At 51.8% G+C, this 16835-nt stretch overlaps 6 protein-coding genes across 6 annotated transcripts; 3 read left to right on the forward strand and 3 right to left on the reverse strand.

Annotated features, from left to right (window-relative positions):
* On the reverse strand, window positions 1-1620 carry GCG54_00013962 (Acetylcholinesterase; the record flags this gene model as incomplete). Its single annotated transcript, XM_045413808.1, has 3 exons — window positions 1-967; window positions 1018-1094; window positions 1147-1620. 3 exons carry the CDS (start codon window positions 1618-1620, stop codon window positions 1-3), a joined length of 1518 nt encoding a protein of 505 aa, XP_045261887.1.
* Window positions 1621-3261: 1641 nt separating this feature from the next.
* Window positions 3262-4000, forward strand: GCG54_00013963 (uncharacterized protein; the record flags this gene model as incomplete). The annotated part of the gene is made up of 2 exons (XM_045413809.1): window positions 3262-3776; window positions 3835-4000. The coding sequence occupies 2 exons, from the start codon at window positions 3262-3264 to the stop codon at window positions 3998-4000; spliced, it is 681 nt and encodes a 226-aa protein (XP_045261888.1).
* Window positions 4001-4083: 83 nt separating this feature from the next.
* GCG54_00013964 (Cytochrome P450 monooxygenase gsfF) lies at window positions 4084-5840 on the reverse strand (the record flags this gene model as incomplete). Its single annotated transcript, XM_045413810.1, has 5 exons — window positions 4084-4469; window positions 4522-4907; window positions 4964-5170; window positions 5244-5528; window positions 5587-5840. 5 exons carry the CDS (start codon window positions 5838-5840, stop codon window positions 4084-4086), a joined length of 1518 nt encoding a protein of 505 aa, XP_045261889.1.
* Window positions 5841-8964: 3124 nt separating this feature from the next.
* On the reverse strand, window positions 8965-10875 carry GCG54_00013965 (uncharacterized protein; the record flags this gene model as incomplete). Its single annotated transcript, XM_045413811.1, has 4 exons — window positions 8965-9493; window positions 9615-10223; window positions 10377-10526; window positions 10586-10875. 4 exons carry the CDS (start codon window positions 10873-10875, stop codon window positions 8965-8967), a joined length of 1578 nt encoding a protein of 525 aa, XP_045261890.1.
* Window positions 10876-12591: 1716 nt separating this feature from the next.
* On the forward strand, window positions 12592-13728 carry GCG54_00013966 (uncharacterized protein; the record flags this gene model as incomplete). Its single annotated transcript, XM_045413812.1, has 1 exon — window positions 12592-13728. The coding sequence occupies one exon, from the start codon at window positions 12592-12594 to the stop codon at window positions 13726-13728; it is 1137 nt and encodes a 378-aa protein (XP_045261891.1).
* Window positions 13729-14553: 825 nt separating this feature from the next.
* GCG54_00013967 (uncharacterized protein) lies at window positions 14554-15946 on the forward strand (the record flags this gene model as incomplete). Its single annotated transcript, XM_045413813.1, has 3 exons — window positions 14554-14690; window positions 14747-15496; window positions 15571-15946. The coding sequence occupies 3 exons, from the start codon at window positions 14554-14556 to the stop codon at window positions 15944-15946; spliced, it is 1263 nt and encodes a 420-aa protein (XP_045261892.1).
* Between the last annotated feature and the right edge of the window lie 889 nt (window positions 15947-16835).

Consider the following 16835-nt stretch of genomic DNA (forward strand, 5'->3'; position numbering starts at 1 on the left):
TCAAGCAACAGTGCTGTTGATGCATGCCGTCTCCCAAGCAGCCCAGGAGAATGGTTGCACGAGAGTTCCTTGGTAGCCGATGTCGATGCCCGTTTGGGTCTTCTCAAGGCCTCCCAATGGCGTTGCATCCCAGCCTTCACTCGTCGGTCCATTTTCGGGGTCCACGATGAAGGACAGCCACAAGTCCTGCATCTCATCGCTTACTTCATACTCAAAGGCCGTAGAGTTCTCACGCGCAATGTCGTGAGTCCCGAAAATCAGAGGAAGCTCCGCCGAATGGAACGCCCCCTGGCCTCCGGGCATGATGTTGGTGAAGTTGCTCGAGTACATGTAGCGATACGTCCGGAGACCGGCAATGTTCCTCAGACCCGTCTCGTAGTGCGCCGGGCACCCGAACAAGTTGTCGGCCACCACATCGGAACCATTGGTCGGCGGAGCTTCAGAGCTGCCGCTGAAGTTCCATTCATCCCTGGTCGAACCGACAATCGAGGGCCCTTTGGCAACCTTACCGTTCAAGGTGCGCTCTGCATAGTCGGAAAACTTGGTTCTCTCGTCAACAACTACGTTGAACGTCAGATTACTGGCTTGGCCGAGATACTTCTGGATGTCCCGGAAAGGAACCTTCCTCAAGCATGCCAGCTCATCATCTTGGCACCCGAATGCGGTAGCCAGCGACGTGAAGCTGGAGTGTGCCGTGTCGGCGCTTCCGATGGGGATGAACGGTGATCCCGAGTTCTTGATGAAACCAATGGCGATGGGGTCCTCGGGGTATGCGTATTGGTAGTACGAGACCGACGCGGCGCCGGCACTTTGACCCCAGAGGACGATGCGCTCAGAATCACCGCCGAATTTGGCGATGTTGTCCCGGACCCATTCAACAGCCAGACGCTGGTCCAGAAGCCCCAGATTCTGTTCCTTGAGGTCAAGACCTGCAGCATTGGGGAATCCCCAGAGCCCAAGACGGTAGCTACACCAACGTCAGTAGGGTACACACGCTGTCTATGAGAAAAGTCTTACTTGATGGCGACAACGATATGCTTCTGGCTTTTCTGCACCCATCGAGTGGGAGTTTGGTAGGCAATGTCATTGCTACCCTGTATCCCAAAGTCAACAACAGTCGTAAATAGTTTGTCAGGAGTTGCGAACCTCAGTGAAACCACCGCCGTGAATCCAGACGACGACTGGAAGGGCTTCCGAAGATTCGACTGGGGCCCATACGTTGAGAGTCAGGCAGTCTTCGCTGGTGCTGTTGGGTCGGATCAGGAACTCCGCTTTCCATGCACCTCCGCCTCCCGGGGGATCCGTCTGCGGACAAGACGGTCGCCGAAACGACGCGTCCAGGCTCCCGAAGGAGTCCTTCGGCAGGGCAGGAAGCCATCGACGGTCTCCGACCGGCGGTTCGGCGTAGGGGATGCCGTAGAACTGCGCGACTGATGGTGCCGATGCATCCGTGAAGCCATTGACTACGCCGTGTTGCGTCTCAACGGAGGTGCTGGGCAACGCATATATGTTCTGGACGACGAGATTGCCCAGCGCCGAGATGGCGGTCAGGGTGTAAGAGGTCCGGAGCTGCATGATGGAGGAGGCGTTGCTCCACAAGAACTGAAGTGCCGCCTCCATCGCTGCTGCTGCTCTTGAGCATTTATATCAGTCTCGATTCCGAACTCGCTGTTAGGCAGATTTGCGGAGCCGGTACATTTGCCGCGTGCGGTGCCTCGCTCCGCGTATTTGCGGGGTAAACAATCCCGAGCCGAAGGGAGAGCGTTGAAGATCGTCGGCTTGCAATGTAGTATTCGGAGCGTTGTGTTTATTGAGGGGATAGAGTCGGCTCGACTGGCTTCTTTGGTAATTTTCTGGGGATGACGTTAATTCGGCCGAATTGGAGCATGGAGAAGGGCCGAACAGGTGGGGTTTCAGTCCAATCAGTCCGGGGATTGTTCCCTCGCATCCTGCTTTGCATGGCTCTTTTTCCTCTTCCCCGTGGAGAAGCACGCGGTGCCTGGCGACTCGCGTGAATGACAGGGTTGGCCGATCGACGGGATGCTTGGTTGCGTGCTCGAGCGGTAGTTACCTCGGGCCGATCGTCACTTGAGGATCTTGACTGTCGTTACTTCACACAGACACAGCCTCACATGTCGAGATATTAACCAACGTTATCTTCAGCGTTGCTGTAGCTGCCGAGTCTTCGTGAGCACGCTTTGTGGAAGTCACGCAGATCATCTTGAATCATGGAGCCTCTCTCGTCGTATCCCACAGGGATGCTCGAGATTGCAAACACCGATTCAAGCTGATTACGCTTAGACATTTTGATCCAGAAGGATTCAATATGGATGGCAGTTTTTTTTTCAAATGTCGGGAAAGTGCCAGGGTTCACGCGCAAAGATTATTCGGAGTGTCCGGCGAGTAGCCAGACCTCCCATTGAGTTTCAATGCTGCTCAGCGATGCTCACTCTTTTAGCTCATTGGGACAATGAGAGTCCGTGGTCTACCGCATCCTGAAATAAGAGGAGGGAGTCGCGCGATGACACAAGAGACAAATCAGCTCGCCTAATTGTGTGGGATGCTGCAGCGCGACTCCGTGTCACGATGAGTGCTTGTCCCAGCCTCATCTGGTGAGGCGTCCTGGTTCTCATCGAGTCAAGTTGACAACGACCTATGGTCTGACTTACTTGCACCTCAGAATACGGACGCAGAACGCTTGCCGTTGTATGACTTCTTGAAGATGTCTCGGCAGTGTCTCTTCACACTTGATCCTTGTTGCACACCATACCGTAACGACTTCAACCATGAGCATCCTCGTTTCTCCGAGCAATCCTCATAGTCAAACAACTTCATCGAGTTTAACAAATCAAAAAAAGAACACGAATGGTAAACTCGATAATCGGAAGCAAAGCTCATCAGCAAAATGTCTTAGTCGTGCATCATCTCATTTTGGCTGACGTCAGTGCTACGGAATGTCAGATGCGCCACAACGCAGCAAGAACCACCGCATTGGGACCAGTTCCACGTGGCTGCCGTGAAAGGGATGCGCTCTGTTACGCCATGGTCTGCCAGTCAATAAGTCGACGGCGTCATGACTCCGTTCTGCGGCTGCGTCGGGTTTGGATGAGTTGTTATATATAAATGAAATATCTGCAACAGCTGTTGGGCAAACTTGTTGATTTTCTTGAAAACATGATTCTCCTCCGACGGTCGCATTTTATCACTTCACATTTCCCACGTTCACCAACCATAAGTCCAGCATTCAGCCTAACACGCAAGATGGCTTCGCAACCTTCCCACATCAACTTCCCCGGAAAGACCTCCGCAACGCCTGGCGAAGAATTCGAGGTCCGCCAAACATCGACGTCTGAGGACTGGCACCCTGATCCATCAAAGTCATTGCCCCTTTCGCCTGCTCGACAGGCATTGATCGATGATATCATCGCGTTATACTCCATGGAGCCGACCGTCGACCGAGTGAAGCGCTACACCTCCGACTGTGTCTACGACGACCAATTTGTTTACGCCAATGATCGCTACAAGATGGCGGGACAGTGGTTCGCCTTGCCCAAGCTTTTCAATGCCAGCAAGAACGAGGGGTACGAGATCGTCAAGAATGACCGCGACTTGATTCAGTTCAAGAATGAACAAAGCTGGACGTTCAAGTTGATTCCGAAGACTGCGACAATCAACGCGCTCGTCAGCCTGAGCTTGGACCCTGGAACAGTCGACAGCGACTTCATCCAGGTCAAGTATCACAAGGATCAGGCAAATGACAAAGACTACAGTCACGAGTAAGTCCCAACACTTGCCAGCAGACATGACACCGCTAACCGTCGATGTCACATGAAGGGGCGTGGGCTTCTCGTTCAAGAAGTGGCAAGCGGACAACGTTGCAAAGTACATGGACAGCAAGGAGGTCGAAGTATTCATTGCAGACAAGGACGCAAGCAAGAATAAGGTCAAGAAATATGGAACTGGTAAAGCTGAGGGAGATGCTCCGACGAAGGATCTCTAAGCAGTCCCGCCAAACGCATAATCAGATATGTACAAGTGGAAAATCTACCAATCACCCTGTCTTCCTACATCCGATTAGTGATTTCAATGGTTCCTACGCTTGACACGCGCGATCACGCCTTCTTGTCTGGCAAAGAAGGTGTTTCTGGTGTGCCACTGAGTCTTCGCTTGGTCGTAGAACTCGAATCGATAGTTCCACACCAGCTGAGGGGTAAGTTTGTGCAGCTCAATCAAGGCAATGTTCTTGCCCAAGCAGGTACGAGTTCCGCCGCCAAAAGCCATCATGAACTTGTCCATATAGTTGGCACGGGACTGGTCCATCCACCGGTCAGGGTTGAAACTCTCTGCATCTGCACCAAATACTTTCTTATCAAAGTGCAGCACGGCGGCATTAATACCAACAACATAGCCCCCCGGGATGAACTGGCCGCAGAGCGTCATGCCCTGTGGGGGCACAATACGAGGCAAAGCTGTGTTTGGTTTGTCAGTGGCACACCCGAATCATGAAGCAAGACCACTTACATAGCTGGGCACCAGGATGGATACGAAGAGCCTCCTTTATGCACGCGCAAAGGTAGGGCAATTGGCTCGTCTCTTTGTATGTGGGAGGCATGCTGAGACGACCCTCATTGACGGCTTGGTCAACCTCCGCCTCCAGCTTACGGTACGCCTCCGGATTGTGCATCAGGTGATAGAACAGGGAACGGAAGGCGATGGCAGTAGTGTCGCTACCAGCAAAAAGTGCACCGTAAGACTCCTGCTCAACATCTCCCCAGCGGTAGTCAAACTTCTCACCGCTCTTCTCGTAGATGGAGAAGACCTGCTGTGCCATGTCGGTTCTGGGGGCCTCAAGGCGCGACTCATACGCATCCTTCATGAGGCGCGCAGAAGACTCGCCAATGTTCTTTCTAGCACCAGGTATTAGCTGAAGGATGCTGCATGAGTTTCCAGAGTATTGACTTACACTCCCTTGGCAATCTCCTTGCCTGCAGATGTGAGCATGCATCCAATGCCAACAAAAGGGCGCAGGATGGGCGGCGCCACACCCATCAGGCAAACGAAGGGAATCATCTTGTCAAGAGACTTGATCCAGTCATTTTGGTCCTTTCCCTCATCAACGAACCCAAAAGCTCGGCCATAGAAGAGTTCACCAATGATGTCAAAAGTGTACCTGTTGTACAACTTAGCCCGGATTTCTTGAACGTGTGAAGACTTTAATCCAAACGCTGATGTAGGTCACTCACCAATGCAGCCATTCTCCGATATCACAGGGCTTTCCTGAGTCAGCGTACTGCCCCAAGCGTTCGGTCAAGAGGTCGCTGCAAGTGTCGATGTATTGTTCCGACTTGGAAACATTGCTCATGGAGTATACACTACTCGTGATCCTTCGCCTTTGGCCATGCTTCTTGTCGCTCTTGCAAGAGAAGACATCACCATGAGGGCTGAATCCGGTTGTGTTGTAGGGCTCGTAGAATTGGGCTTTATCCAAAGCGTTGGAAAAACGGTAGATGTCCGCAAATGCCTCAGGACTATAACACCTATCAGCCACGAGTAAATCAAGAACCCGTTACCCCTCCATATACTTACTCCGAGCATGAGATCTCGTCTGGTGCTAGTCTGACTAGTGGACCATATTTTTCATGGAGTGCTCGTTCATCCTTTTCGACGTCCTCGGTCCAAATCTTCAACATGTACCACAACCGTGATACCGTCGCAAGAAAAGGCCCCGGGATTCTGCTGAGGGGATGGAATGTGCGTGCGTAGACGACCCAACCAATCCAGTAGATGACTGGGAGTGCTACAAGCACACCAACTCGAGGTAGCGAGAGCTCCAGGAACATTGTAATGGACTATGCTGTTGTAAGGCGGAAAACAAGAGTATCTTGAACTAAATTGAACCAAAAAAGAGAGTCTGCGTCTGCAAAACGAGGAGACTCCTCAAGTATATTTATAAGGCTAGTCAGGAGAAGACATCTGCGGAACCCCATCCAGAAGTCACGCCCGGCGCTACCGTGAAAGATGCCCCACGACAGATCCAAGCGACCCGAGACATTAGATTGTCCATGCTGAGGGACCCATACGGACGGACGTCTGACATCGCTTCGCCGAGTAGTCTACGGATAATAGTGGGGTTGATTCCGTGTATCGGCTTGCCCTACCGCCCGAGACCGAAAGACTTTTTATCTGGACAACACGAAGTTTCTGACCGGAGTTCGGAGCAACACAAACAGGTACCTTGACGATTTAAGGACACTAATGTTAAACCATGAGTCATATGGCACAATTGAGGGGATACCTGGCCGTGTGGGACGTATTTGACTTTGGCTAATGCATCGCGACTTGGACACGACGCAGGTTATCACACTGAGAGGCAAGACATCACGGCAACTATTGCATATTTACTACTTAGTAAACAACATGTTCCAAGACCTGAGACTACATTTGGTTCTGAAGAAGGATTCGCATTCTAGTACTTTTGACGAATCGTGCGAAATCCGAACGCGAAGATCTGCATGAAATGCCCATGATATGCGTGCTAAAACTATTATCAAGCCTGTATTCCTTGAATGGCTTTTGAGAGGGCATTCAGAACTTCCGTGACCCCCCTGTGAGGGCAATGCGAGAGTTTTGACCTGGTGGGTTAGTTCCGCCGGCAGTCGGGTTCAACCACGATGCCGAATCTTATCGGCCTGGATCCGCAAGAGCTCAGGAGACGCCGGTTGATCACGAGTTGGAAGATTGAATGAATCTTGAGACAAAGTGGACGATACAATCATCTGGGTAGTGTAGATAAATAGCTGATTGGCTTGCTTTCGTCATGGCATGGTGATGGACGCACCAGAAGTTGGGCCATTTCAAGGGTGTGATCTTGATTATGAAAAGGTATCGCAGCTGGTCAAATACATACCGAATGGATTACAAATATCCAAAGATTATTTACCAAAGCCATCTCGCCAAAAACGACTTTTCTTCAAGTGAAGACAATCCGACTGTCTACAAAGGGGTTGCTCACAGGGAGTATTGAAACCTGCTTAAGGGGACGTAGAGAGGAAAGCTGCATCAGCAGGTCAGTATTAATAACCAACGTTCTTGACTGAAAAAGCGCAGACCTTACCAAAACATGATTGTAATCAAGGACGACCGAATGGCCGACGCAATGTTAATAGGCTTGCCAAACCTTCCAAGGCTGAACTCACGGTTGACGGGCAAGCAATCGCGCCCACTCACCCGAAGCTGTCGCCCCAGCGTCAGCACCATGGATAGCCAGCTGGATCTCTTCGCACTGGAATGCATACCATTACCACGGGAATGAGATATCCAATCTGGATAGCTACACCGCCGAGACTAACGATTGCTTCGAAAGCGTGGTCACGGTTATGAAGGCTATACCCCCGGCTGTGGACTTGAGGGTACTGATTATCCAAGGTATCCAGGGCAGACTAAGAATCGTAAGTCATCATCACTGCCTTAAAGCCATTGATTTCAGGCACCCTTCCGATACTCACTCTGCACCAAGATATTCCGGCCAGCTTCCAGGAGTAGATGCAATTAAAAGAGCACTCAGAAGCAAAGTGGTTTCGCTGAAAATAATGGACCAGATCATTGCTCTCTGTAGAAAGTATATCAGTCACTGCATCCCATAATCCATATTTCATGAAGATGGCATGTTGCTAGTGCATTTCTCTCGGCGTCCTTTATTTCTTCAACAATGTACAAAATGCCATCAGTATATGATGGTGCGTAAAAGCTCATAATTCCGACTCAGCCGACGTGGGTATATCCAGAGTTGTTGTTGATGAACTCGGTGAACGCAAAGTGGGCTGACACCTTTGGGGCCATGACGAAATGAGATCCCCCATGCAAGACCCCCACCCAACGCAATCGTGGCTCCAACCGCTGATGCCAGGGGGAGATGCCTCTGGGAAAGACAGAATGCGACAGAGGCGATGAGGGAAACGGCATAGAGCAGCCGCACTGCCCATGGCTGTGAAGGATCAGATCACGCGCATCAATTGGCTTATGGGGTTGGCCCTCACCTGTAGTTCGAAGTCCGTCTGAGTGAGTTGAACAAGTCCACCAACAACGAGAGCGTTATTCATGGAACATCCAGCTGAAGTTGCGATTTCGCCGAGAAGCAGAACCCAACCGATGAGATATGAAAGCAAATGACGAACTCTGGATTCATTAGCCGGAGGCCTTTCCCGAGACGCGAGCCCGACACTTGCCGTTGAGGTGCTACTGCTTTGGTGAACGCTCTAGCCAGATCGCTGCATCCTGTCAGGGGCACATCAAATTTGCCGCGAAAGTACATATGGAGATTGTAGGTGAGAGTTTGCGCGCTTGGGCATGTACATCACGGCCAGCTCGTCGGGTATTCAGTTGCTGAGGGGATGGACTTACCACAGGAAAACACGCACCTGGTGTTCTTCGGGTCCAACAAGGACTTTTCCAACCCGAAAGACGATGTTGGCGACTTCCTGTCCGACGCCCAAGGAATTCAAGAAACGAATGTCAAGCATGTGGTATGTCACCCATTCCGCGGGTATTCGCCGTGGCGGACTCAGCTGGACTTTTGCTAATGTTTACCTAGGTTTGGCACAATCGGCTTGCTGGCCCGTTATCACAAGGAACATGGTGCAGTCTTGCGCCAGACTACAGTTTCAAGTACCTCGAAGATCTCCGAAAACACCAAGGCAATGTACTATTTGCCAGTGGGGACTGGGCCTTAGGATGGAGGGGATCCATTGATGGCGCCATCAAGGAAGGTACCAGGGCTGTTAAGGCCGCCATAGACGATGTGCGTCCGGAAAAGCCATTTTCATCAGCTATTTGAAAGGACTTTCTTTGCAATATTAGGAAAGTCAAGTAGCCCAAGAAAAGTTTCCCTATTCATGGCTCAATCAATCATGAAAACTCCCCAAGAATATGGTGGTTCATGCCATGGGGCAATTGGGCTCATATTGATCACATGATGAATACTTTAGCTTGAGGTAGTAATGAGATCCATCTATCGCCCAGTGCCCTTCTTTTCCAGACTCGTTCAAGTTGATCCATGCCTTTGCGAAGATTCTTAAAGCGGCTGCGCTTGTAGAAAGATGCGAATACCTCCCGGAAGAAGGATTTATGCTCTTCCAGAACACTGTCGGAAGCCGCAACAAAGGTCGCCCAGATGAGAACTTGTTTACCGGGCGAGCCGGCAGGGAAAGATTCAAACGTCTCCTTGAATCGCTGAACCCGGCAGACAGACTCGGCGAACTGTGGAAAGCTGTCGTTCACGGAGGCTACCGACAGTACATCACGACGTGCTTGGTCGAGATATATATCGTAAGATTGCTGGATGAGACTCATGACCAGCGATGTAATCGGATAGTGCTCTGGCTGGTGCTGAGAGCAGTGCCTGATGCATTCAAACGCCTGCGTAATGTTCTGGTGAGTGCTCAGTGTTGTGATACCCCACTGCTCATTGATCAGCGGTGCAGCGTATACCCGCATTCTAGAAGTGGACCAGTTAGCCATGATCAGAGCCTAGACCCCTGGGACCCTGACGGCGCAAGGGAGCTGTTGCTACGGAAAAGGCGGGATCTCTCCAGTGGCGAAAATCTACAAACGCTTACTTGTGAACTTGACGGACGATAAAACGTGACAGCTCATCTTCGCCTAGGCTGTCTTCTCCCCCGATGGCTTCGAGTGCGGACTCAAGTAAGCGGAATAGGAGCGGGAAGTCATCTGAACCTGTGACCATGACTGCCACTAGCAGCACTAGGATGGCGAGTAAGATGGAAAGTCTGGAGGATTGGTCGCTATGTTCGAGATCTCGGTGTTGCAGATCTATAATTGTCCGGGCGTACAGCTGAGATGGTGGTGGATTGGCACTTGTAGATAGTTGACATGACCGGCCCGGTGGTGTTGGAAGGGAATCCTCACGGACCTCCAGGTCCTTTGAAGGAGATAAGCGCTGCCCGTATCGATGGAAAGAGGCGACTGTCAACACTGAGTTTAATACCAGCTGATTTAGATGGGCAATGGGCAGGACGAGATGCCTCCATCCGTTATGCAAGCCATCTATTGCCACCATTTCCCCGGCGATATGATCGGAGACTAAGTAGACAGTCAACAAGTTGAGCAACTCGAGGAAGACAGGCATGAAGAGATTGGGACGAGACGAACAGTGAAGAAGAAGAGGTAGTGCCCACGGTGCGACTTTGGCAGGTGACGGCTGAACCCTGAAGCAGCTATCTTTCTGTGCTATCCCCGTTGTTGCTATGATTCTTGACTGAGCGAATTCCTGTGGCCTCTGCACCTGGAGCAGAGGTTCATTGTTCGATACATCCTCTGTAGACTCGACGTTATCATCGACGATAATTTCGCTGGGAGACGCCGGGATATCCGCATGACCCAGTCCTCGATCGTCGTCTTGTCGGAAATGTTCCTCACTGCGAAGTTCTTCACACAGCTTTGCGCTGTTCGGCCGTGGCTTTGATATCCGCTCCAGGGATGACGCTTTTACTTGTCGTTCGGCATCTCGTCTAACCGCTGTTAGAAAGTAGAAACGGGTTGCCGAAAAAAGTATGGTGGTAAAACGTACCCCTCAAAGACTTCCTGGATTGTCTTGCCTACCCAGAAGCCCCGGGCAGCGATACCATCGCTGAAGCGGTGTCGAATGCCGAGCCCACTGCACTTCAGGCCTCTGGATTGGCATTTCTCACATTCCGGCTCCGTACGATCGCAGCTTATCCTCCGTTTTGAGCACTCAAAGCAGCCTATGGTGAAGTAAAGCCTGGGATTAGTTCGAATCTGGGGATAGGGGTGTACCCGGGGGTGGAGTTCAACCGAACCTCTTGTCTTGGGCCGGTAGGGACGGGGCTTCCGGGGCATGATTTCGCAGGTAAAAGCCCAAAGCGCCCCGTGTAAAGTATCATGATGCACCGGAGACGAGCAGGCAGAGAATAGAAGCTTGAATGAGACCAAAATGTACTCTCTTGATGACTGTTATCTTCGACGTGACTAGTGTCGCCGTGATCGGTGCCCCGCCACCGAGTGGAGAGAAAGCCAACACTATGCCAGATTCGAAAGGTTAAATGAGACCACCGGTTTACCGGCCGTCCGGATAACCTGCCGGCAGATTTACCCCGCATCGGTCCACTACCCCGCCCCGGACCGACGATAAGACATGAGAAGCTATTTTGCTAGAGAGCTTTGCATGGACATGATTCGTCGAAATGAAAGCAATGAACTCTGAAGCAAGGAGCATTGAAAGAACATTCAGGGTGAGTTCGCAGTCCACGTCTATCATGAAGAGACCACTAGCATGAGTACTGAAGTTACGATGAGTCAGGATGTCAAGTTCTTTGGAAGGTGTTTCTGAGGCTAAGCAGCGGGCATCTTCGATCCTGGAGTGTCTGTAGCCAACTCTACTCAGTCCTTTTGGCAGTCGGCGCCACACTTGGTGGCCGACCATCCATCGCCGAGGCCGGTATCAGTAGTGAACATCGCAATCTTCGGCTCTAGGATAAAATGTATCACCTCCCGCATATTGTGAAAAGTTTCTGGCATTAGCATCACTCTCATCGAATCTCGGCCCACGTGCTCCGGGGGCCACATCAAGACAATCATCCATGCCGTCTGGGCTGAACGAAGACGCCTGTTTGGTGTTACAGAAACCGCCCGGATGACTAAATTCGAGGAAAGCGAGAGTTGGCATTAGAGCTTGGTCGGGGCGTGGAGGGCCGGGGAGATAACGGCGAAACTCCTCTTCGGCGAGACGGATCCGTCTCATGCTTCGTGTTGATTGCACGAGCTCTCTTGCTTCCCACAGGTTGATATCACCCATGAAGACACTAAAGTTATTACACTCTGCCTTTTCGGCTCCCCACTGTGTATTTTGGATGCTCACGTTGACACTGTTTCCAGCCCCTATTCAAGCATGGAAGGTTCTTCCTGCTTCAATGCACCAGTCTTACAGCCCTTCCAGATTCAAGATTCATTGCTTTTGCATCTCGATTTGTTTCCATGCGTTCTGTCCCCTTGGTTCCCAATTACTCATCAAGGTCAAAGGCTCATCATGCACAAAGATACTACCATGAACACAACGCAGCGATTCTTTCAGCCTGCACTTCTGAATGATTTTGAAGGGTTTTCTCGAGCGATCTCGTTTGAGCGTTCTAGCCTTCCACATGCTGCCGAGACAGTACCTGCCTGGCTGTGACGAGAGCCTCAGCCCATGCGGGTCCATGGCAGTCTCGGGGAAGGTGCTGCTCATGTCAAAGGCAGGTGTCGATGGCAATGGCCTTCCTTTCCTGCCCCTCGACGCGTTCTAGTTCTTTCCAGACCTCGGAGTTTCAACTTGAAACTTTCCTCCTTCCTTCAACATCCGCGGTTGTGAAGCCACTCTCCTGGGAACCGAGGAAATTCGAGCACCAAGGCGTCGACTCCGACGTCTCTTGCCTTGCTTTCAGCCACGGTGTCTGCAGCCTGACTACCAGAATTGACACGCAATTCACTCATCCAGACCATTCCAGCAGTTGCTGCGGCTGTCTCGTGTCGAAAAAGCAACAAACCCTTCCCTCAAGATCCTTCCTCGCATTCACAAAAATGGATTTCTCGTCGCCTCCCAGCACCGGCGATCCTTCTCGGGAGAGCATCGCGCAATGCCCAACCAGCGACTTGCAGCTTCCTCACCTTGGCACTTGTCCCCAGCAGCAGATTCCGGGTTTGGGACTTGTCCAGCACGAGCCGCAGATCATCCACTATGACCATGCTCAGCGCACCTTCCGGCGCGAAGGTGATCCTGGTAGGATCCCTCTTGCACTGCTCGGACTCGCCACGCCTGTTCTTTTTGTTGGTGTCACTGTGTTGCTGACTTCGAGCACAGAGACAGACTATGTCTTCCACGACTCGAGCGTCCACCGAGACGAGAAGTCCGACGTCGAGATTACGCAGATCAAGGCCCGCGAGCCCAACCCGAACGAAGCCTCTGCCTCGGGCTGCGATGTTGCCGCGAAGGATCCCCGCAAGCGGCTCCTGTTCGATTTCATGTCTCGAACCCCCAGCTCTGCCGCCTTCGACAAGTACGAGGAAAAGCTGCTGAAGCGTACCTGCCATTCCTTCGAGGACTCTGCTGGCCCCATCGGAGAGGTTCATCACACAGAGAGTCAGTTGGAAGCTGCCAATGCCGGTGGCGCGTACCCCCGTCGACCTTTCCAAGGAACGGACTTCAACCTTTCCGACCAAGCTGCGCAGTCTGATGCAGCCCAGCCCGTTTCTAGACCCCACGTCCAGGCCACTCAAGCTCAGGTCACCCAGCTTACTGGAATTGCTGATCGAATCGCCACCGTCATCGAACTCCTGCGTCACTCTGAGGACCAGCTGTCGGATGCCTACGATCGCATGAGTGAGGCCGACCTCGCGATTGAGGAGCTTCGCACTGGCATGCAACGATCTTGGGAGAAGATCCAGTCCCAGGCATCCGACCCTCGCGACCGTGAGGCCTCGAACGCTTCCGACACAACCACTCCAGCCAGCAGTGACAGCTTTGCCGATATTGAAGCCAAGCTGAAGGACATTACCCGCCAGAAGCGCTTGATCGAGATGGAGATTACTGGCCGCGAGTCCAAGAGACGGAGAATTGAGGAAGCATTTGCTGCCTTCGTCCCGCCCCAAGGCTTCCCTGGCCTGGAGAGGTTGGAGGAGACGGCCGATGAATACGTTCCAGCTCACTCGGGTTTGTAAGATGGTAGATACGGTGAACTATCGCGGCGTTTGAAGAAAGTTTGAGGAGGATTTGGTTGCGGGAATGACTCGGTTTGGTCAATGTACAATACTCTCGGTTTCTCACGGTGTCCCTTTGCACAATAAATTCCAGTTAGATTGACTCTGCATGACTGCAACCCTCCAGTGCCATGGCACCATCCGACAACACCCAGGCTCAAATCAGAGAATCCCAACTTTGATGTCAAAGTCATCCCCGGTACGTGCGCGCAAGTATGCAGTAGGCAAAAGTCACGAGTTTTCAGGAGTTATTACCTTCGACTTTGGGTCACCTGAGGGCATCGCGAGTATCTGCGATTTTCAGGCTGATGCTTTCTAGTAGGTTCATCCTTTCACCACTATTCAATAACATCGCCAACCCCCACCCTTTATTGGGCCAAGTAAACAAAGATCTGCCTTCGAGACGGGCGTCGTCTCGATGGCAGCAGTGATGAAGCTAACAGATCTTGCCTGTTGCTCGTTTTGTTTTGATTCTTGGAAAGAGCTGTTGCTTCTCACGATCGATTGCTGCTTCTCCATCTAAACCCCGTCGAACCTGGGTCTCTCACTTCGACGGATCGCCTGAGCCCAGAAGTCGGGACTTCGACCTCAATTTCGCACCACGCTCATTATTCACTCGGTTGTCAACTCCTGCTTTTTCGTCAGGCGCCCCTCCTTCCTTTTCGCTTGGATTTCCTTCGTTTTCCAGGGACCGCCTCGTTCCACGCCGCCGTCACAGCCCGAATGTTCCCTAGTGAAAACAGCAACCGTATCACTAGGACCATCAAATCCAGCACTGCAGCAACGATGGCAGAAAATCCCACCCTGTACCCGGTGAATTCTTTCGAGAATGACTCGGAGCCTCTTGGGGACACTAGCATCGCAGCTTCTGCCAAGATGAGAGACCAGTATGACGACTCATTCGCAGATCACGATTCCAACGAGTGAGGTACCACACATCATGCTAATGAAATCATCGGCTGACGAGCAACATGCGCAGATCCGATATTCATCTTATACCCACTGAAGGTGATAGCATCTCATGGAGCGAAGAGGGCGGCTTGGTCGCAGCCGACATACAAGGCATCCTGAACAGGAACAACATTCATTATGACGAAGCCTGCACTACTGAAATGGAGAACCCTGAATTCTTCGCTGAGGAGCAGACCTACGACTTGGGAGCAGATGAACACTTCCACCTTGAGAACGAGGACGTCCACCTTGACCACGTTGACCACGACAGACAGCATGCGGTGGAGCCCCTCCATCTGGACCTCGATGGCTCTGACTGCTCAGATCCGGGAGCTGCAGAGGACAAGTTGGAACAACAGCGCTACTGGCAGTTCGAAGAAGCGATATCTCAGCTGCAAGGACCCAGAGATCGCTTGACGGGTGACACTATCGAGCTGATGCAAGAGCTCATCGTGGATTCTGCCCTTGGTCGATCTGAAGCTGCTAATAACGCTCTACTCATGCACCCCCTATGGCTCAAGATTGATGGCGACTTGCCTTCCAAACTTCCCAGGGCCGCTTTCAAGGCGAGGCGCGTCTTCGCTGTCATGCACCACGACAATCCCCTGCACTGGACCCTTGGTGAGATCGACCTCACTGCGCACACTTTCAGACACTACGACCCGATGGGCGATGCGGAGATGATCTACAAAATCTGCCAACGTGTCTTGACTTGGCTGGAGGAATTGACGGGCGATGCTTTCATGATGGAAGATCTGGCAAGTCTCAACTCCAACTCGTGCGCCTTGGCATTTGGTGCTCTTGGCTGACCTGCACCCACCAGACCGGGCCCCGTCAACCTGATGCCACCAGCTGCGGTGTCTACGTCCTTGATGCCTTGAGCTACCTGATCGAAGAAAACCCTCTCCCCGAAGAGGCGGATATGATGCACCTCCGGCAGAAGCTGCTGCAGCTGGCTACCGAAGGCTTTGATGCAGATTTCCCCGGCGAGACAGTCAACTCTCACGAAGACCAGTTGAACGATCCAGATGTCTCGATCGCGTATTATGAACTACTTTCCGATGATGACGGCAGAGAAGACCAGGGCGCATCTCTGGACCTGATATGGGATGCCCAGACTCGGCCGTTGAAGAGAGCCATCGACGAAACGGACGCTAACGACATGCACAGAGACAACAATCATTGCACTTGCTCCCAGTGCACAAAGCGAGCCAGAATTGATGGATGATCAAGAGCTTTCAGAAAAGAGTGCATATACAAGGCTGGAGCCATGGTTGATACGCTGCATGAGCTTGCTTGCTACAGGAGGGACAACGTCTGAGAGCGTGTTCCGATGGTACGGAATGAGGATAACGGGGACTAGCGCACGGCCACTACATGTATGGATGCATTGGCAGAGACATCTGTCTTGCAGACATCGTGTTCGGGAAAGCTGTGGGAGGAACAGCGGCAACGTTTGAGTTGTCCCGCATGTTTGGATGGTGTGGTATGATGTTGGTCTACTTGCAGGATGAAATGGATGATGTACGTATTTTATTGGCTCCATCGGCCTTGACTTGATATCTGGATGGCGAAATCGCCATGAATACTGTTATTCTTCAACTTGTGATGTACTCCGCCGACTTGTGATCTTATCGTTGATGTGATTGCTCCCCAGGTTCTCGGCCGTCGTGTCCAAATCGCTATCTTCATTTGTGCTGCGTTCATCTTCGCCATTGCTTCGCACGGATGAAGACGATGAGATGGCACTTGAATGTTGTTCCGAGAATTGGACCAAGTGCGGTGTATTACTAGGCTTTCCTGGTACTGCCAGAAATCTTGGTCTCAACTTTTGCAAAGCTATGAGCCAGTCAGTCTGTCGCCTGTACTTTAGAAACCATGGTTGCATACCTCTTAAGTCATTATTTGGTCCATAATACCGAGGCTCCATCACCGGCAGTTTTCTCACGTATATTGGAGGGCCTAGATATACTATGCGGTGACGTCTTGTTTGCGGCATTAAGACGTGAGGCTGCCTTTTGAACGAGCTTTTGTGGTAAGTCGGTACTCGTCCTAGAGCTGATGGAGTTGTGTTCAGCTTGTCTGGAGCCATAAGAGTCAAGGTTGCAAGAGTTTTG

This window comes from Colletotrichum gloeosporioides, assembly GCF_011800055.1.
Source record: "Colletotrichum gloeosporioides strain Lc1 chromosome Unknown consensus_60, whole genome shotgun sequence".
In the NCBI taxonomy this organism is placed as follows: domain Eukaryota; kingdom Fungi; phylum Ascomycota; class Sordariomycetes; order Glomerellales; family Glomerellaceae; genus Colletotrichum; species Colletotrichum gloeosporioides.